This window comes from Vombatus ursinus, unplaced genomic scaffold (genome assembly GCF_900497805.2).
Source record: "Vombatus ursinus unplaced genomic scaffold, bare-nosed wombat genome assembly UNPS02012319.1, whole genome shotgun sequence".
NCBI lineage: Eukaryota > Metazoa > Chordata > Mammalia > Diprotodontia > Vombatidae > Vombatus > Vombatus ursinus.
Window position 1 is genome coordinate 4,008,162 of NW_020952097.1, and position 17,477 is coordinate 4,025,638.

The window sequence follows — 17,477 nt, forward strand, 5'->3', positions numbered from 1 at the left end:
AAGAGATCTGTTATCAACTCAAATGAGTTTGGCTTGTTCATCCACACAGAAAAGATCAAAAGAAAGTGAAACACTGATTGTCCAAACTTGACTATGCATCTGAATGGACACTCTACAGAGTTTGACCAACAGGCATGTATATTTGGAACAGGCAGTACAGACAAACAATGAGCAGGGCCCAGAGTCAAAAAGAAGGGGGAGGAGGAAAGTGGGCTGTATTAGGTTCAGAAACTGCAAATCACTTTTACTAACCCTAAGCTTCCCATAACAGCAAACAAGGAAATGAACGTAAAAATATTAAGCATACCTTTTAACGCATTAAATAGCTGCTATTAAAAAAAATGACAAATGTGATTTCTTACAAGAAATGAAAAAGCAAAACCAAAAGAACAGACACAGTGATCACAATAATGTAAATGAAAAGAACACTAAAGAGAAGGTGATAGCTGAGGAATTATAACCACCAATTTTGACCTTGAGAACAGATAATGAAAAATATTTCCTTCTGGTAAAGACGTAGGGTGCAATGGAGGAAGACTGGTACATATATTCTCAAATGCAGTAACTGTATCCGTTCTTCTCTGTTACAAGGGAGTGTTTAATTATTGGAGCAACAAGCAATAGATATTCAGAAATGACTGTGATGTAAAAATGAGGAGCTTTATGAGCAGGGGAGCTATTTTTATTTGTTATCATTGTTTCACTCATTAGTCCTACCCCCCTTTTTGTTCTCTTGCTTTTCCCAATATTGTCCTTGACATTCATCCCCCAGTCTCAGTTCACAATGAACTTTAGTGCTCCTGATACTCTTCTCATAAGACAGTTCAAAAGAAAACTTTTGCATTCAGCCTCAGTTACCTGGACTTTTCTTGCTTCTTCTCTCTTTTATACATGGCTTTTAAAAATTTAAGTTGGTGACCGACTTTCCTATACATCCATATTGGTCTCCCTTTTCTTCCCTATGTTAATAATTTCTGTTTGTAGCTTGAGAATTTTTCTTGTGAGAGCTTCTCATCCCTCCTAGGGCAAGGTGACCTCAGTATCCCACAGCTGACATTTTTTGAAATCTGATAGAATAGCATAGAGGAGAGAGAGAGAGATGAAGGATTTGGATTCAAGAAAAATTCAGTTCAAATCCAGCTACTTTCTGGTATTTATTAACTGTGTAACCATGGGCCAGTGATCTGGCTTCCAACCATATCATTCCACTGAAACTGCTTTCTCCAAAGTTATTATGATCTCTTAGTTGCCAAATCCAATGGCCTTTTTTTTCCAATTCTTATTCTCCTTGATTTGTCTGCAGCCTTTGACACTTGATCACTCTCTCCTCCTTGATACTCTCTTCTCTCTAGGTTTTCAGAACACCTCTCTCTCCTGGTTCTTCTTCTACCTGACTGCTCTTTCTCCCTCTTCTTTTCTGGTTCTTCTTCCAGATTACACCCTCTAAGCATAGTTGTGCCTCAGGGCTTTGACCTGAATTCTCTTCTCTTTCCCCTCTATACCAGTTCACTTGATCTTATCAGCTCCCACGGATTTAATTACCATCTGTAAATGTTTTAAACTGATGACGAAACTGGCATGAAGGACAGAGAGGGTACAGCATAATAAACTTTCGTCTCTGCTATATTGAGAGTACACAAACGGCGTATCTTTTTAAAGAAACTAAAGTTAGTTAAAAAACTAAGACTTGATTTAATCAATACTCTGTATAATATCAGAGTAGAAAAGGTCAATTAAAAAAGTTAGGAATGGAGAGCTCCACCTTGGAAAGTAGCATGTTCTGGAACCCTTTCTCCCTGTAGGTATAAGTCTGCAACCTATTCCTGTTGTAGCACTGAAGTTACTTTAGACCTGAAGCAATGTGAGGCTATGATCAAGCTCAACATTCTGCCCTGATCTCATACCTTCTGGATATCTTCTATGGCTAACTATAGACAGAATGTACAGCATGGGAAATCCCTGCAGAGACCTTAGTAAGTTGGGCAAGGAGCACAAGGTCATGTGCTGGGCTTGGACAATGGTCTTACTTGCTCTTTAAGATGTTCCTGGAGCCACAAAAGTGGCTTTTAAATATAGGCAAGGCTAGGGTAAAGCTGGAGGCTAACAGGAGAAAGTCATATTCCACAGAACACACAGCATCCTTGGACAGCAATATTGTAAAGAAAATCAACTTTGAAAGACTTGGGAACTTTGACCAACACAATAACCAACTACAATTCCAAAGGACTCATGATGAAATATGCTACCCACCTCCAGACAGAGCTGAATGAACTCAGAGTACAGAATGAAGCATATTTTCATTATTTATTTTTCTATTTTTGAACACGACCAATGTGGGAATTTGTTCTGCTTGACTTTATATATTTGAAAGGAGGGTTGTTTTCCTTGCATTTTCAATGGGTAGGGGAGAAGGAGGAGAAAGGAAGATAATTCAGAATTTAAAATTTATTATTTTTTAATTAAGTTTTTTATTCATTTTAAACTTTAACACAAAATGAGAAAAGAAAAAAAAGAATATTACCATGTACATAGCAGAACATAAGAGAGGATTCAATATAAAACAATAAATTTCCATTTCAAGAAAACTTATATAATAAATACTACATATTGGTTTCAAAGCTACCCAGCTTTTCTTTGCTTCCTTCTAAGTTTTCTTTTGGTCTCTGCTCTACACTATTTACTTTATGTTTTTCTCCCTCCCTCACACCCTAGAGAAGGCTACAATTAAATGAGGATATATATATACTAATATATATATATGAGATATATATATTATGTGTATAAACATACACATATATACACTCATACACATATATGTAAGATTGTACTATGTATATTTCCAATTGTCATCTCTTTCTCTGGAGGTGGATAGCATTTTCCTTCACAGGTTGAAGTCTTTCCATGTTTTTCCAAATCAACCAACTCATCATTTCCTACAACACAGTAGTATTCCAACACAATTACATCCTGTCTGAAAGACTGTCTAGGAAAGTTTTTTCCCAATTTTCTGCATTTCTTCTATTCTTGGTTACAATGATTTTATTTATACAAGAAATTTTTAATTTAAAATAATAGAAATTATCTATTTTACATTTCAACAATGCTCTCACCTTATAATATAGTTTAAGGTCATTTAACCATTTCTAATAAGAGTAAGGTTTCAGCACTACCTGTCCTCCCCTCAACTCACTTCAGAATTGAAATTTAAAAAAAAAATTCTTTTAAAGGAAGATCATTCATAGCTGAGTGAAGGATGAACTGGAGTGGGGAAAAACTGGAGGCAGCCAGACAACCAAAAGGGCTGAGATGATAAAGATCTATACCAGAGTGGTAGCAGTGTCAGAAGAGAGAAGGAGACATACAGAAGAAATATTTCAAAGGTAAAATCAACCAACTGGCAACAGATGGGATAGGGAGTGTGAGATAGTGGAGTATAGAGGATGACACAAATTGTGAGCTTGTGTGATTGGGAAGATGATGATGCCCTCAAAAATAAGAGGGAAGCAAAGAAATCATAAAAAAGGGAAAAGTCCACATGTACAGAAATATTTATACCAGCTCTTTTTGTGATGGCAAAGAACTGGAAATTGAGGGGATGCCCATCAACTGAGGAATGGCTGAACAAGTTGTGGTATACGAATGTAATGGAATACTATTGTTCCATAAAAAATGATGAGCAGGTGGACTTCAGGAAAAACATGAACTGATGCTGAGTGAAGTGAGCAGAACCAGGAGAACAGTGTGCACAGTAACAGCAACATTGTGCAATAATTATCTATAGTAGACTTAGCTCTTCTCAGCAATACAATGATCCAAGACAATTCCAAAAGACACATGATGGAAAATGCTAACCACATCCAGAGAAAGAACTATGGAGTCTGGATGCAGATCAAAGCATACTATTTTCACTTTTTTTTTTCCTTTCTCATGGTTTTTCCCTTTTGTTCTGATTCTTCTTTCACAACTTGATTAATGTGGAATTATGTTTAACATGACTGTACATGTATAACCTATAGCAGACTGCTTGCTGTCTTGGGGAGGGGGGAAGGGAAGAGAAGGAGGGAGAAAAATTTGAAACTCAAAATTTTACAAAAATGAATGTTGAAAACTATCTTTACATGTAATTGGAAAAAATAAAATACTATTCAGGAAAAAAATAATAATAGGGAAGTTCAGAAGAGGGGAGGGTTTGGAAGAAAAAAATGGTAAGTTTCATTTTGATCATGTTGAGTTTAAGATATCTATGGTATATCCAGTTTGAGATGTCCAAAAGGGATACTGGAAGTCAGGAGAGAAGTTAGGGCTGAACAAATAGACCTGAGAATTATCTGTACAGAAATGACAACTGAATCATTTGAATCAACTGAATAACTGAAATGAAAGCTTATGAGATCACCAAAAGTATAGAGGGAAAAAAGAAAAAGGCCCAGCACAAAGCCTTGGACGATACCTAGCAGGTGTGTCCTAGATAAAAATACACCAAAAGAAAATGAGGAGTGATCAGACAAGTAAGGGGAGAACCAAGAGAAAGCAGTGTCATGAAAACCTAGAAGGAGAAGAGGATGATCAAGAGTGTCAAAGGCTGCAGAGAGGGCAAGAAAGATAAGGACTGAGAAAAAACTAGGAAAAGGCCCATTTGCATCTCAAAATGCAAACAAACCAGATAGTTTATTTAGTGCTACTACACTAGAGATCACAATTTTGTATCTGAAACAACATGACACAGTGGATGGAAAGGGAGGGTCATTGATTTTATACCACCAAAGTCCTGTAATAAAAACCAAATCTAGATCGACCTACTTAAACTAGCACACTACTCATAGAAGAACAGTGAATTGTGGTCAACAAGAAATGAGGTGTTCCATTATGTTATAAATTATTTATAGTAATTCCTTTGAAACAGTGTTTTTGTTTGGTTTGATTTTGTTTTGTTTTGTGCTACCACAGCACAATTAAGGATTTGCTTGGCACAAGCACAATCCTGGCAATGTAAAGCCTTGGAGGACAGTCCTTAAAATGACTTCTGATTGTTTAAATGTACAGCAAGTCCAACACTGTGCTAGAAGATAAAAGCAAGTACCTGAAATGTATTTCAAGCAAGATAGCTAAGCCTGAAGCAACACAAACCAAATAGAAGAGCATGAGCTGGAATGAGTCAGCAAAGGCTTCTTGGAAGAGGTTCATATGTTCCGTCCTACCTACCTGTCCAGACTCATTACATATTTCTCTCCTTCCTGCATTTTACATTCCAGCTAAACTGGCCTATTTCCTGTTCCCACAACTCAACATTCTATCTTGTCTTGTAGTGTCTTTGCACAGCTTTCTCCTCCTACTTGAAATGTACTCCCTCTTCACCTCTGCCCCTTAATTCGTAGCTTCCTTAAAAGCTCAGCTCAAGGGCCACCTTCTATATGAAGAAGGTTCTGGAAACCCTAAACTACCAGGGCCTCTCCCCTCCTCATTACTTTGTATTTACTTTATACATAGTTTGCATTTACTCAGATGGGTGCATATTATTTCTTCCCAACAGAAAGTAAGTCCCACAAATTTCTATAGGCATATATAATGCCCTCTACTTCTTTACCACAAAAAGATTTGTCATTTAATAAGCACTTACTGAGTGAAAGAAGAAGTGGGGTATCAGCCATAAAGGAAAAAAGAGTTTAGGTAGAGGTGGATGAATATCAGCAAAAAAGGTCGCTCCCATACTAAGGGCACATCTAAGTTTAGAATGTTCTCTTTGGTCCTTAGAACACTCACAAATTAGTACTTTGTGCTCTCGCTCGCTCTCTCTCTCTCTCTCTCTCTCTCTCTCTCTCTCTCACACACACACACACACACACACACAACCAAAAAATACTGTAATATCTGACTAACTATACAAGACTATAATGGATTCCAGATCTTAAATTGTAAATTGTATTATAAAGCAGCAATCATCAAAACTGCTTGGTACTGGCTAAAAAAAAGAGTGGTAGATCAGTGGAATAGGTTAAGTATGCAAGACACAGTAATGACTATAGTAAGCTATTATTTGATAAACCCAAAGACCCCAGCTTCTGGGATAAGAACCCACTCTTTGAAAAAAACTGCTGGGAAAACAGTATGGCAGAAACTACGCATTGATCAAAATCTAACACCATATACCAAAATAAAGTCAAAATGGGTTCATGATTTAGATATAAAGGCTGATACCGTAATTAAACTGGGAGAGCAAAGAATAGTTTACCTATCAGATTTATGGAGAACAGAAGAATTTAAGACCAAACAGGAGATAAGAGAACATTACGAAAAGCAAAATGGAAAACTTTGATTACATTAAATTGAAAAGTTTCTGGGGCAGCTAGGTGGCACAGTGTATAGAGCACCGGCCTTGGATTCAGGAGGACCTGAGTTCAAATCCAGCCTCAGACACATAACACTTACTAGCTGTGTGACCCTGGGCAAGTCACTTAAACCCATTGCCTAGCCAAAAAAAAAAAAAAAGAAAAGAAAAAGAAAAGTTTTTGCACAAACAAAGCCAATGCAACTAAGATTAGAAGGAAGGTAGAAAATTGGGAAAGAATTTTTACAACCAGTCTCTCTGATAAAGGCTTTATTTCTAAAATATACAGAGAATTAAGTCAAATTTATAAGAATACAAGTCATTCCCCAATTGATAAATGGTCAAAGGATATGAACAGGCAGTTTCCAGATGAAGAAATTAAAGCCATCTATAGTCATATGAAAAAATGCTCTAAATCACTATTGATTAGAGAAATGCAAATCAAAACAACTCTGAGGTACCATATCACACCTATCAGATTGGCCAAGATGACAAAACAAGAAAATGATAAATGTTGGAGAAGATGTGGGAAAAATGGAACACTAATGCATTGTTGGTGGAGTTGTGAAATGATCCAACCACTTTGGAGAACAATTTGGAACTATGCCCAAAGGGCTATAAAAATGTGCATACCCTTTGACCCAGCAACAGCACTTCTAGGGCTATATCCCAAAGAGATCATACAAATGGGAAAAGGACCCACATGTACAAAAATATTTACAGCAGCTCTTTTTGTGATGGCAATGAATGGAATTGAGAGGACGCCCATTGACTGGGGAATGGCTGAAAAAGTTGCAGTAGATGAATGTAATGGAATACTATTGTGCTATAAGAAATGATGAACAGGCTGACTTCAGAAAAACCTGGAAAGACTTGTATGGTGTGATGCTGAGTGAAGTGAGCAGAACCAAGAGAACATTGTACACAATAACAGCCATGTTGTGTGATGACTAATATTGATAAACTTAACCCTTCCCAGCAATACAGGGATCTAAGACATCTCCAAAGACCTCATGATGGAAAAAGCTATCCATATCCAAAGAAAAAACTATGGAGTTTGAATGCAGATCAAAGCATACTATTTGCTATTTTTTTTTCTTCTGTTGAGTTTTACTTCCTCTTTCTGGTGGTTCCTCCTATTGGTTCTAATTCTTACTTACAACATCACTAACGTGAAAATACGTTTAATAGGAATGTATATGTATAGCCTATATCAGATTGTGTGCCGTCTTGGGGAGGGTGGTGGGGAGGAAGGGGAAGAAAAATTTTAAACTCAAAAGCTTATGGAAGTGATTATTGATAAATCAAAATAAATTCATTTAAAAAAATGTGCATCCGCAGCAATACTACTTCTGGGTCTGTATCCCAAAGAGATCATAAAAATGGGAAAAGGACCCACATGTACAAAAACATTTATAGCAGCTCTTTTTGTGGTGGCAAAGAATGGGAAATTGAGAGGATGCTCATCAATTGAAGAATGGCTGAGCAAGTTGCGGCACATGAAAGTAATGGAATACTATTGTTCCATAAGAAATGATGAGCAGGTGCACTTCAGGAAAAAACCTGGAAAGACTTACATGAACTGATGCTGAGTGAAGTGAGCAGAACCAGGAGAACATTATACACAGTAACCACAACACTGTGAGATAATTAAACATGATAGACTTAACTCTTCTCAGCAATGCAAGGATCTAAGACGATTCCAAAAGACCCATGATGGAAAATGCTATCCACATCTAGAAAAAGAACTATGGAGTCTGAATGCAGATCAAAGAATACTATTTGCTCTTTCTCTCTTTTTTTGTTTGTTTCTTCTTTCTCATGGTTCCTCCCATTGGTTCTAATTCTTCTTTACAACATGACTAATGTGAAAATATGTTTAATATGAACGTGTATGTAGAGCCTATATCAGATTGCATGCTGTTTTAGGGAGAGGAGAGGGGAGGAGAAGGAGAAAATTTACAACTCAAAATCTTATGGAAGTTGAATGTTGAAAACTAAATATAAGTTAATTAATAATTAAAAAATAAAAATGAAAAAACGGTCTTGGATTAAATTACTCTTAACCTGACTTACTCCAACAAATGAATAATCAACAAAGTGAAAAATTAGAAACAAAATTTTAGAATTCATAAAAAGTTCTAGTTACATTGTATATGCTGTCTTTATAAATGTAACAATTATTAAAGTGCTTCTTCACATAACAAGCTACGTAAGGGCAAGGATCATTTCGTCTGATGTCACCTTAATCTGCACTTGACATTGTACAATATACTCTACAAATTATCCCCCAGCTGCTGAATCTCCTAAGTTTAACAACAATGTAGAACTCTACAATTAATAGTCTGCAGAAAGAGTTCCCATCAAAAGCACTTAAGTAGCCACAAGTTCATGCACTACACTTGGAATTACACAAAACAAATTAAAATGACATGCAATAGTCACTGCCCTTTAGAAACCAACAATCTAGAAACTAAGAGAAACAAAGATCCAGCTACAGGAACCAATGAACTAAAGCTGAATAGACAGATCCTTTAAACGTAAGTCCACGTAATCTCATAGAGACAGTACTATGCCCAAAAGCTATATCTCCTAGACTAGATTCTGAAGAAAAAGAAGCTATATGATAATTGCATTATTTTATTTTATAATGGTTAAAAAGTCATCAAGTGATGGAAAAGGGAATAAATCTTGGCAACTGCTTTAGGATGATATATATTAAATCACAGACATGTGTGTACTGTGCAACTTTAAATAAAATATCTTCTCATTTTCAGATTCTCAGGCAATAGAAATTTCATATATTTTTTTCTAAACTAACCATTCAAAGTAGGAACATTGCTTAGCCAATCTATTATGCTGAAAGCTGAAGGGACAACAAAGGAAGTATGAGGGAAGGATTTGGGGGACAATCAGTTCTTAAACCAATTCACTGGTAGAAAAAGAAGCTTGTGTGACTAGGTCACAAAGAGAGTCTAACCCTTCTGCTACAATATGTCCAGGCTTTTGTTTGCTGGAAGCTATAACATCTGCTCCCCATAATTTAAATAAGGAATAGACAGGTCATCAGACATTCACAAATCTATAAGACCAAAAGAAATTCAGTGTAACCAAGCTACAAAGGCTTTAAAAATCAAGTATGTTGACTGGTTAGAAGCACACCAAAGGCAATCAAAGCATATCACGCACTCGAGCGCTCGCGCGCGCGCACACACACACACACACACACACATACACATCTATATATGTATATGCTTTTAAAGTAAAGCAAGGTGAAAGTGAATGTTATGCTCTCCTGATTCATTTGGTCATCTTAAATGACCAATATATTGAAATATAACCATACAAGGACTCATAGAATAAGATCACTTGTACAATCTGCTTAATAGAGTAAGCTAATTTTCAACCCACTGATGGCAGCCTGAGGAAGATAAAGGTCATATTTTGGGAACAAATAAAAAAAGGCAGAAATTGAATTTTTAATGAAAAAAGTATCTAAATACAATGTTTCTCAATTACCATGTGAAACTCAAATGCAAGCTCCAAGTTGTATTTTTTTTTTTAACAATTGTGAGAATATGTAATTCATTCCTGCTATTTCTACTACCTTCCAAAAGCAAAACAATTTTATTCAAGGTACATAATCCAATCACAAGCTACATCCTACTTTCAAGCTAATTCATCCCAGAAAGACCAATTCTCTTTAAGAAATCAAGTTAACAATCTTTACTGTCAATTTTCATTGTACCTTGATTTGATCTTGTGTTTTCTCTCCTAGATGGTTATTTTATTTTTTTAGTTTTTTAAAAAAAATTATTTAGCTTTTATTTTTTCCACAATTACATGTAAAAACTTTTTCACATTTTTTTTTTATTTTGAGTTCCAAATTCTCTCCCTCCCTCTGACTTGTTTTTCTAATTAAAATCAGCGCTTGCTTCAGCAATACATAATCTAATTATAAACACTGTAACTGACTTTTACACAGGGCTCTATAGTTTAAACAGTGCTTCACATTCATCCTGTTATTTCATCCTCATGACAATCCCCTTCAGTAGACACTGTAAGTAAGCAATATTATTCCTAATCTACAGATGAGAAAACTGAAAATTAGAGAGGTAGTGACAAAGTTACATACACAGTAAGTGATGCAGTCAAGACTACTCTATCTCCAGGGCTCTTTCCATTATACCAGAGCAGTCTCTAGTTTTTAGTTCCATAATAATTCCCCTTCCAAAACACCAAAGCCATCCTGCTATTTATTAATAACGTACCTCTACCATCAGCCCCTCTGCTTCTTGGCTTCCTTAATTTCCTTCAAGACCTGGTTCAAGTTCTACCTCCTCTCCAGGCCTTTCCAGTGCCCTCCCTCCTTTCCATCTGTTTTGTGTATATACTCCGTATCTAGCTTGCATATACTCAGCTCTTTATATGTTGCCTCTCCCTGAGATCAAGGCGTGTTCTGGCCTTTTCTTCTATAACCCGCACTTGGCAAATCATCCTGGTAAACAGCAAGCACTTAATAAATGCTTGTTAACTAACTGATTGCCCAACATCTCTTGCTACTATCATAGATCTGAAGTTGACCTCTGGAATATAACCAGAATAATACTTCTTTTTCAAGTAATGATACTTTTTTCTCGCTTTGTTTTGCCTCAGAACAAAGTTGTACTAATCACCATTATATCAAGGTTGCACATAAATCAAATCTGTTACAGTTAAGCCATAAAAAATAATTCACCACCAAAGGTACGATAGGCTAAAAAATAAGTTTTAAGAATTGGTCAGAAGCTAAAGATCAAGTAAAAGTAGTTCTCAAGCCCAACAGGACCATACTGGACAATTTCCCCCCCCCCAAAGAATAACTTACCTGTCTTTTCCTTGATCTCACAGAGCACACTGAAAAGAGCAGGCTTCATTCGATGGCAATTCAAAGCATGTTTTCTGAAAAGAAAGTTGAGAAATAGAAAAGATGGTCATCAGGTCCAAAATCAGTCAATCAAACATTTATCAAGCAGTTATTATGGCTAGGTACTGGGGATACAAATACAAAAAATGGAAACCCCTGTCTCCAAGAAGCTTACATCTACTGAGGGATACAACATACACATTAGTATATACAAAATTATTCAAAATAACTGTATGTTGGACTCTGCATATGAAGAAAGTAAACAGCACCTAATAGGGATGGGGGGGCTGGAAGGCGAAGGGGGGAGACACAAAACCAACCTAAACTGGTTCACTCAGTTTTATAGCCTCCTATAGTCCTGACCTTACTTATCAAACTCTAATATTCTATAAATATATATTTATTATTATTAAATATTAAATAATCAAATTAAGTACATTAAATATTTATGTGTATTATTAAATATTAAACAATTACATTCTTTAAATATAAATGGTCCTAGTCTCCTTTGCTACCCTAGACTGATAGAAATGTCATCTATGCAGAGGCCAGGCTTTCCTTTCCAGGACCACTGCTGAGGTGACTCAGGATGATCTCACTCTTCTTACTACTGCTCAGGAAGTCCAGGGTCCTTCTTCCCTGCTTTTCCTGGAGCACTGTTAGTAGAGTTCCATTCTGAGCACTGTTGTGGCCCAGAACTACAATACGGCCAGGAGTATTCAACTATATTTTAAGCACTTCTCAAGTGCTTAAAGTGTTATAACTCAGTTTCCTACAGTGTTTTAAAGTTTACAGCTGACTTTCCTCACAACAATCCTGTGAAGTAGGCAGCACAAGTGTCTCAGAATCTCAAAGTTAGAAGGGAACCTTAAGAGGTCATCTAGCATCATCGCACCTGAGAAAGGATTCTCTATACAACAACTACAACAAACAGAATGAAGTTTTTACCCGAATGCCTCTGAGAAAGAATCCAAAATATTACCATTTTGCAGATAAGGAAAGCCAGAGAAGTCCAGTGACAAGCAGGCACTGCACCACAAGATCCTGGGCCTAGTGTTCTTTATCACTATGCTATGACAGCAAGCAATGCTCACAAATACTGAAATGGAAACTATGTCAAACCTTAATCTAGTTTACATTTCTAATGTTAAAATGTCTTCTTATTATTGAAACTAATGGTTTGTTTCAAGCTTTGCTAGTATTTACTATGTACTTATTCATAAATTTAATCTTTTTGGCAGCTAAATATTTACAGCTAAAATAGGAACAGAAGTAGAAGAAACTGGGTAAATTGTTACCAACTGCTGTTGAAGTGGCGTAGGCAGCTATTATGTATTCTCTTTAACATGGAAGAATGAAAACAGTTGTTCAGTTCTCTTCGGCTGAATTTCTGAGGCTCTTAACAACCTGAGCAGCCTATCTGAAGGGAAGTTAATCCCAATACTTGAAGAATCTTCCATGATTTCATTGGTTTGGTTACCCCTTTCAGCAACCCAGACTGCAAGCCCCGCCCACATCAAAGTAGGCCATTTCATGATTTGCTGTGGTCAAAAATTTCTTAACCCCAGTGGCCAACTTTCTGGTGCCAATCCTCTCCAAACTTAGCCAGGGAGGTCCATGAGGATTCTACTCAAGCCCTTCTATCTTGTTAGGACCGTGAAGTATTGGGCTACACTGACATTGCCTTCTGGAACCCAGTATGACCATAAACCCACAGTGTTCATTTGAAATTGAAATAGAACTCCAACGGAGGGAAAGTAAGTTATCATTGGTTTAAAACAAAACAAAAAATTGCTCCTTACTACTAGAGAAGATGTGAGAACAGGAGGGGAGGCTACAAGGATGTGAAATGTCTGCTAGTATATTAAAAATTGTATGAGAGGCAGCATGATGCAGTAGATGGAGAATTGGCCTTGAATTCTGGAAGACCTGAGTTAAAGTCCTAATCTCAGTGATTAGGCAAGGTACAAGGCAACGGAACTTTCAATGCTCCCAAGCAACTCTTTAGGACTCTCTGTAAGTTGCAAACCAGGCACCCATTTGCACAGACAGATGGAAGTTCCTTACTGGGCTTTACTTATACCACTGAAATCAGGGACCAGGATAAGAAAAAAATCTTGCCACTGTTGTCAACAACTTGGTGAAATAGAAAACGGATGAAACTGGAAGTCATGACGCCTGGGACCTAGTCCAGTCGTGTGGCCACTAACTGTAACCCTGGGTAAAGCACTTAATTCCTCTAGGTATTCCTTAGTTTTCTCCTTTCTAAAATAAAGAGTTTAGGTCAGAAAATCTCTAAGCTCACTCATAGTTTTATGATCGTATGAAAAATTCTTAACAAAGAACCATGCTCTAGAATAATATTCTATAGACCTTTATGACAAAGTTCCAACTAATTACGATGGGACTCCTCCCCGATGTCCTTCTAAGTGGGTAAAATGATCAGCACATTTCACTTTAAATATACACTAACTAATACAATCTGCAGTACAGAAAAACTACCAAAAACATAAGTATATATTTTATTCTCCAAATGTAAAAATTAAGATCAAATTCTGGCTTCCACAAGCTTTATATTTTAATTTTTAGCTTGCACTCTACTTTTTCCCCCAGCACAAAAAAAAAAAGGTTTTGGGAATTTAATTTGTGAAGACAAATATCTTTCTATATAGCTGCATACTATGGGCAACAACTCTATCAAGAAGACATGCAATCTTACAAAATATTTCAATGAAATGTTCCACCCTTATTTCTAGATATGTGTGGCCTTTTACTGGAGGTAGTCAGCAACTTTCAACAAGTATCTATTATAGACAAAGCACTAAACTGGAGGAGAAGGAACCAAAAGAAGTGGAAAACACGACCCCTAAACTCAAGAAGCTTATCTGGGGAGGAAGGATACTCACAGAGATACAGAAAATCCTACTTACAAAGCAAAGCAAATGTGCCAAATAACAGAATATAGTACAGAAAATGTAATTGCTGAGGGGGCACTCCAAAGAGAAATGTAAAGAGAGAAACACCTTCAGAGAAGTGAGTTAGAAGAGTCACTGTGCTACCTACTTAATTAAAACCCTCTCTATATCAAGAAAGTGAATTGGAGAAAAGTTGTTCTTGGTCCTTATCATCTGGCACTGTTCCAATACTGGACACAGTCTTTAGAGAACACAAAAAGTACAACAATTTGGGGGGTTGTAGCTCAACATTTTCTTTAAAGCACTATGTATATGTATGTGTGTATATGTATATATCTGTATATATACATATATATGGACTGCCTATATCTGTATAAATGAACCTGTTCATTTACATGTCTTTTCAGAAGCAAATTAAATCTCATTTATATTCCTAATTAATTCAACACTACTTTAAAAGGGCTGTTGCTAAGATTCTAGATTTAAAGCAATACCTCAAAACACTTAAAAATGCAACAACAAATAAAGTTTTTAATTGAAGAGAATTACCAGGATCACTGCAGGACATGCTTCTTCCAAGGATAGTCCAAATCATGCTGGGGACATTAAGGGTTATTGGAAACATCATGGAAGATCAATATCTAAACCCAGCAAACAGCCGGAGAACAAAGACAGCTGACAGCTAAAGCCTAGTGGCTGCTATTGTCCTCCCTTAAGTCTTTAACAGACTGGTTGGACCTAAGGAGTCCTTAGTAATGAAGGCAACTGATAAATTCAACAAATATTTATTATGTTCCTACTGGGAACAAGGTGCTGTGCTCAAGCCAGGGTACACAAAAATAAAAAAAAGCCAGAGTCCACACCTAATCAGGCTCCCCATCCCTACCCCAAATTCAATGTCTGAACAGGAGAATCAATATAAATAACCCAATACAGAAATCTGTCACAGGATCATAGATTTAGAACCAGAAAGGGCATCAGAAGTCATCAGCTCCAACCTTTGTTTCAAAAATGAGGAAACTGAGGCCCAAAAGGAAGGTTAAGTGATTTACCCAAAGTCACACAGATAATAAGTAACAGAGCCAGGATATGAACTTGGGTACTATGTCCAGCATTCTTTTCTTGGTTGCTATAAATTACTACTTGTATTTTTTAAAAGTTCATACTTCCACAGACTTTTCAGCTCTAAATCCTATGATCTTCTACAAATAAATACAAATATGCACACAAATCATTTGGGTACTAAGAATATTTTAAAAATATATCTTTCTTTACATTTATTTAATATTTCCAATTTACAAATTAAAATGGAATCCAGATTTTAAAAGATTAGGAATTAATCTGTGGGCAAACAAAACAAAAGAGCAGAACCACAGTCTTAGTAGTCATCTAGTAAACTCCCACCTAAAACTGGAATCCCTGACATTCCAGACAGTCTCTTTTTGAAGATCTTCATGGACAGGGAATTTTCTATTTCCCAATGCAGTACATTCTTTTTTTGGGACAGTTCTAAGTGTCTGAAAGTATCTTCTAATATTGAGTCAAAATCTGCCTCCCTATAATTTCTATTCATTTGTCCTAGTTCTGTCCTTTTGGGACAGGCATAATTAAATAAAATTTTGCTTCAAGACAACTTTTAGACATTTGAAGAAAATGATAGTGTTGGCCCTAAGTCCTTCTATGTCCTGTGGTCATCCTTATCATCCTCCTTTTGATACACATCAGTTTATTAATGTCCTTTCTAAAATGTAGTGAGCTCAGTAAATGCTTATGAGTTAAACTACAAATCTCTACAATTGAATACTAATAGAACTCTTATGACAAGGATCAATCAAAAAGAAAAAAAAATCAGGGAAACTACCTTCAAACTTACGAAGAAAAAAGTGAAAGTCTTCAAAGAGACATCAGCAAGTTTAATTAATTTGCTTTAAAAAACATATGAATACTAAATGTCTTTCACTTTCAGAAACATAAAATCTATCAAATTTTGTATTCCAAATACATATAATACATACAAAAATACATATATCAGAAATCATCTGATATGTTCACATCTATTTATATACATGTGTATATATATATTTATATATACACATACATACGTACATATGAATGTACTTCATAAAGCTTTTTTTACCCTGTAACTCTCTTTAAAATTGCTCAGTAGTAATTTTCTATTACACTGAGGTCATACTAGTCACTGCAATGATATCGCATAGACTTATAGTTAAAACTACTAGTATAAGAAGCTATCTTAGACCCACAGAAGCCTAGTTTACTTGAATTTAAAATCAATTAAAAACATTAAACAACAGGTCACAAATTCAACGTCTTGGTCACCAGCAGTAAGTCCAAAATTGTTTTATTATTTGTATTCAATGAATCTGCCATTCACCAGCAAAGAAAGCCACAATACTTTTTATCAAATGATGGGAAATAATATCGATATGGACCCTTGTGATTAGTTTAATGTTCATTAAATCTACAAGAACATCTCATTATCAAAAAGTCTTTCATTTTTCACATTAAAGAACTAAGCAACTCATTCTATGCCAACAGTAATACTACTGAGTACCATTACTCAAAACTTTTCAACTGGATAAACATTGGCTGACTTTTCATCCCCATCATTGTCCTAGTTTCCCATCTCTGTACCTTGGCTCATATTACCTACAATGCCTGGAATGCATTCTCTGGCCTCACCCTATCCTTGTCTGCACAAATATTTCTTTCTCTACAATGTTCCACTCAAGTGCCACTTCTTACCTGAAGCTTTTTCTGATCTCTCTCCTCACCCTAGGTGAAAGTAATCTCTCCCTTTTAAAATTTCCTGCAACATTTTGATTAGACCAATCCTTGACATTTATGTGCTAAGCACTTTACAAATATTATCTCCTTTGATCCTCACAACAACCCTGGGAGATAGGTGCTGTTATCCACCTTCTTACAATTGAGGAAACTGAAGCAGAAAGAGGTAGAGTGACTTGCCCAGGATTACACAGCTAGGAAGTATCTGAGGCTGGATTTGAACTCAGGTCTTCCTGATACCAGGCCTGGCACTCCACCCACTTCACCACAGCTATCTCAGTGCATTAAGGTTTGCAAAGTACTTAATATATTCTCTCATTTGGGCTTTCCAACATCCTTGTAAAATAGCTACTGCAGGTATTATGATCCCCAATTTATAGATGAAGAAATCACAGGTCAAAGAAGCTATAAATGACTTGTCCACAATCTCACAGCCAGTAAGTATCAGAGGTGGGATCCAAACTCAAATCTTTCTGTTCCATGTCAGCTTTCTTTCCTTCATAATTCTGTTTTCTGAATGGAA

At 36.2% G+C, this 17,477-nt stretch overlaps 1 protein-coding gene across 2 annotated transcripts in view; it reads right to left on the minus strand.

Annotated features, from left to right (window-relative positions):
- PBX4 (PBX homeobox 4) overlaps positions 1-17,477 on the minus strand; it is a 64,270-nt gene that overhangs the window by 44,371 nt on the left and 2,422 nt on the right. For both annotated transcript variants that reach the window (XM_027857610.1, XM_027857611.1), the window contains exon 2: positions 11,193-11,266. In XM_027857610.1, coding sequence (XP_027713411.1) covers positions 11,193-11,266 — 74 coding nt within the window. The remainder of the gene's footprint in view (positions 1-11,192; positions 11,267-17,477) is intronic.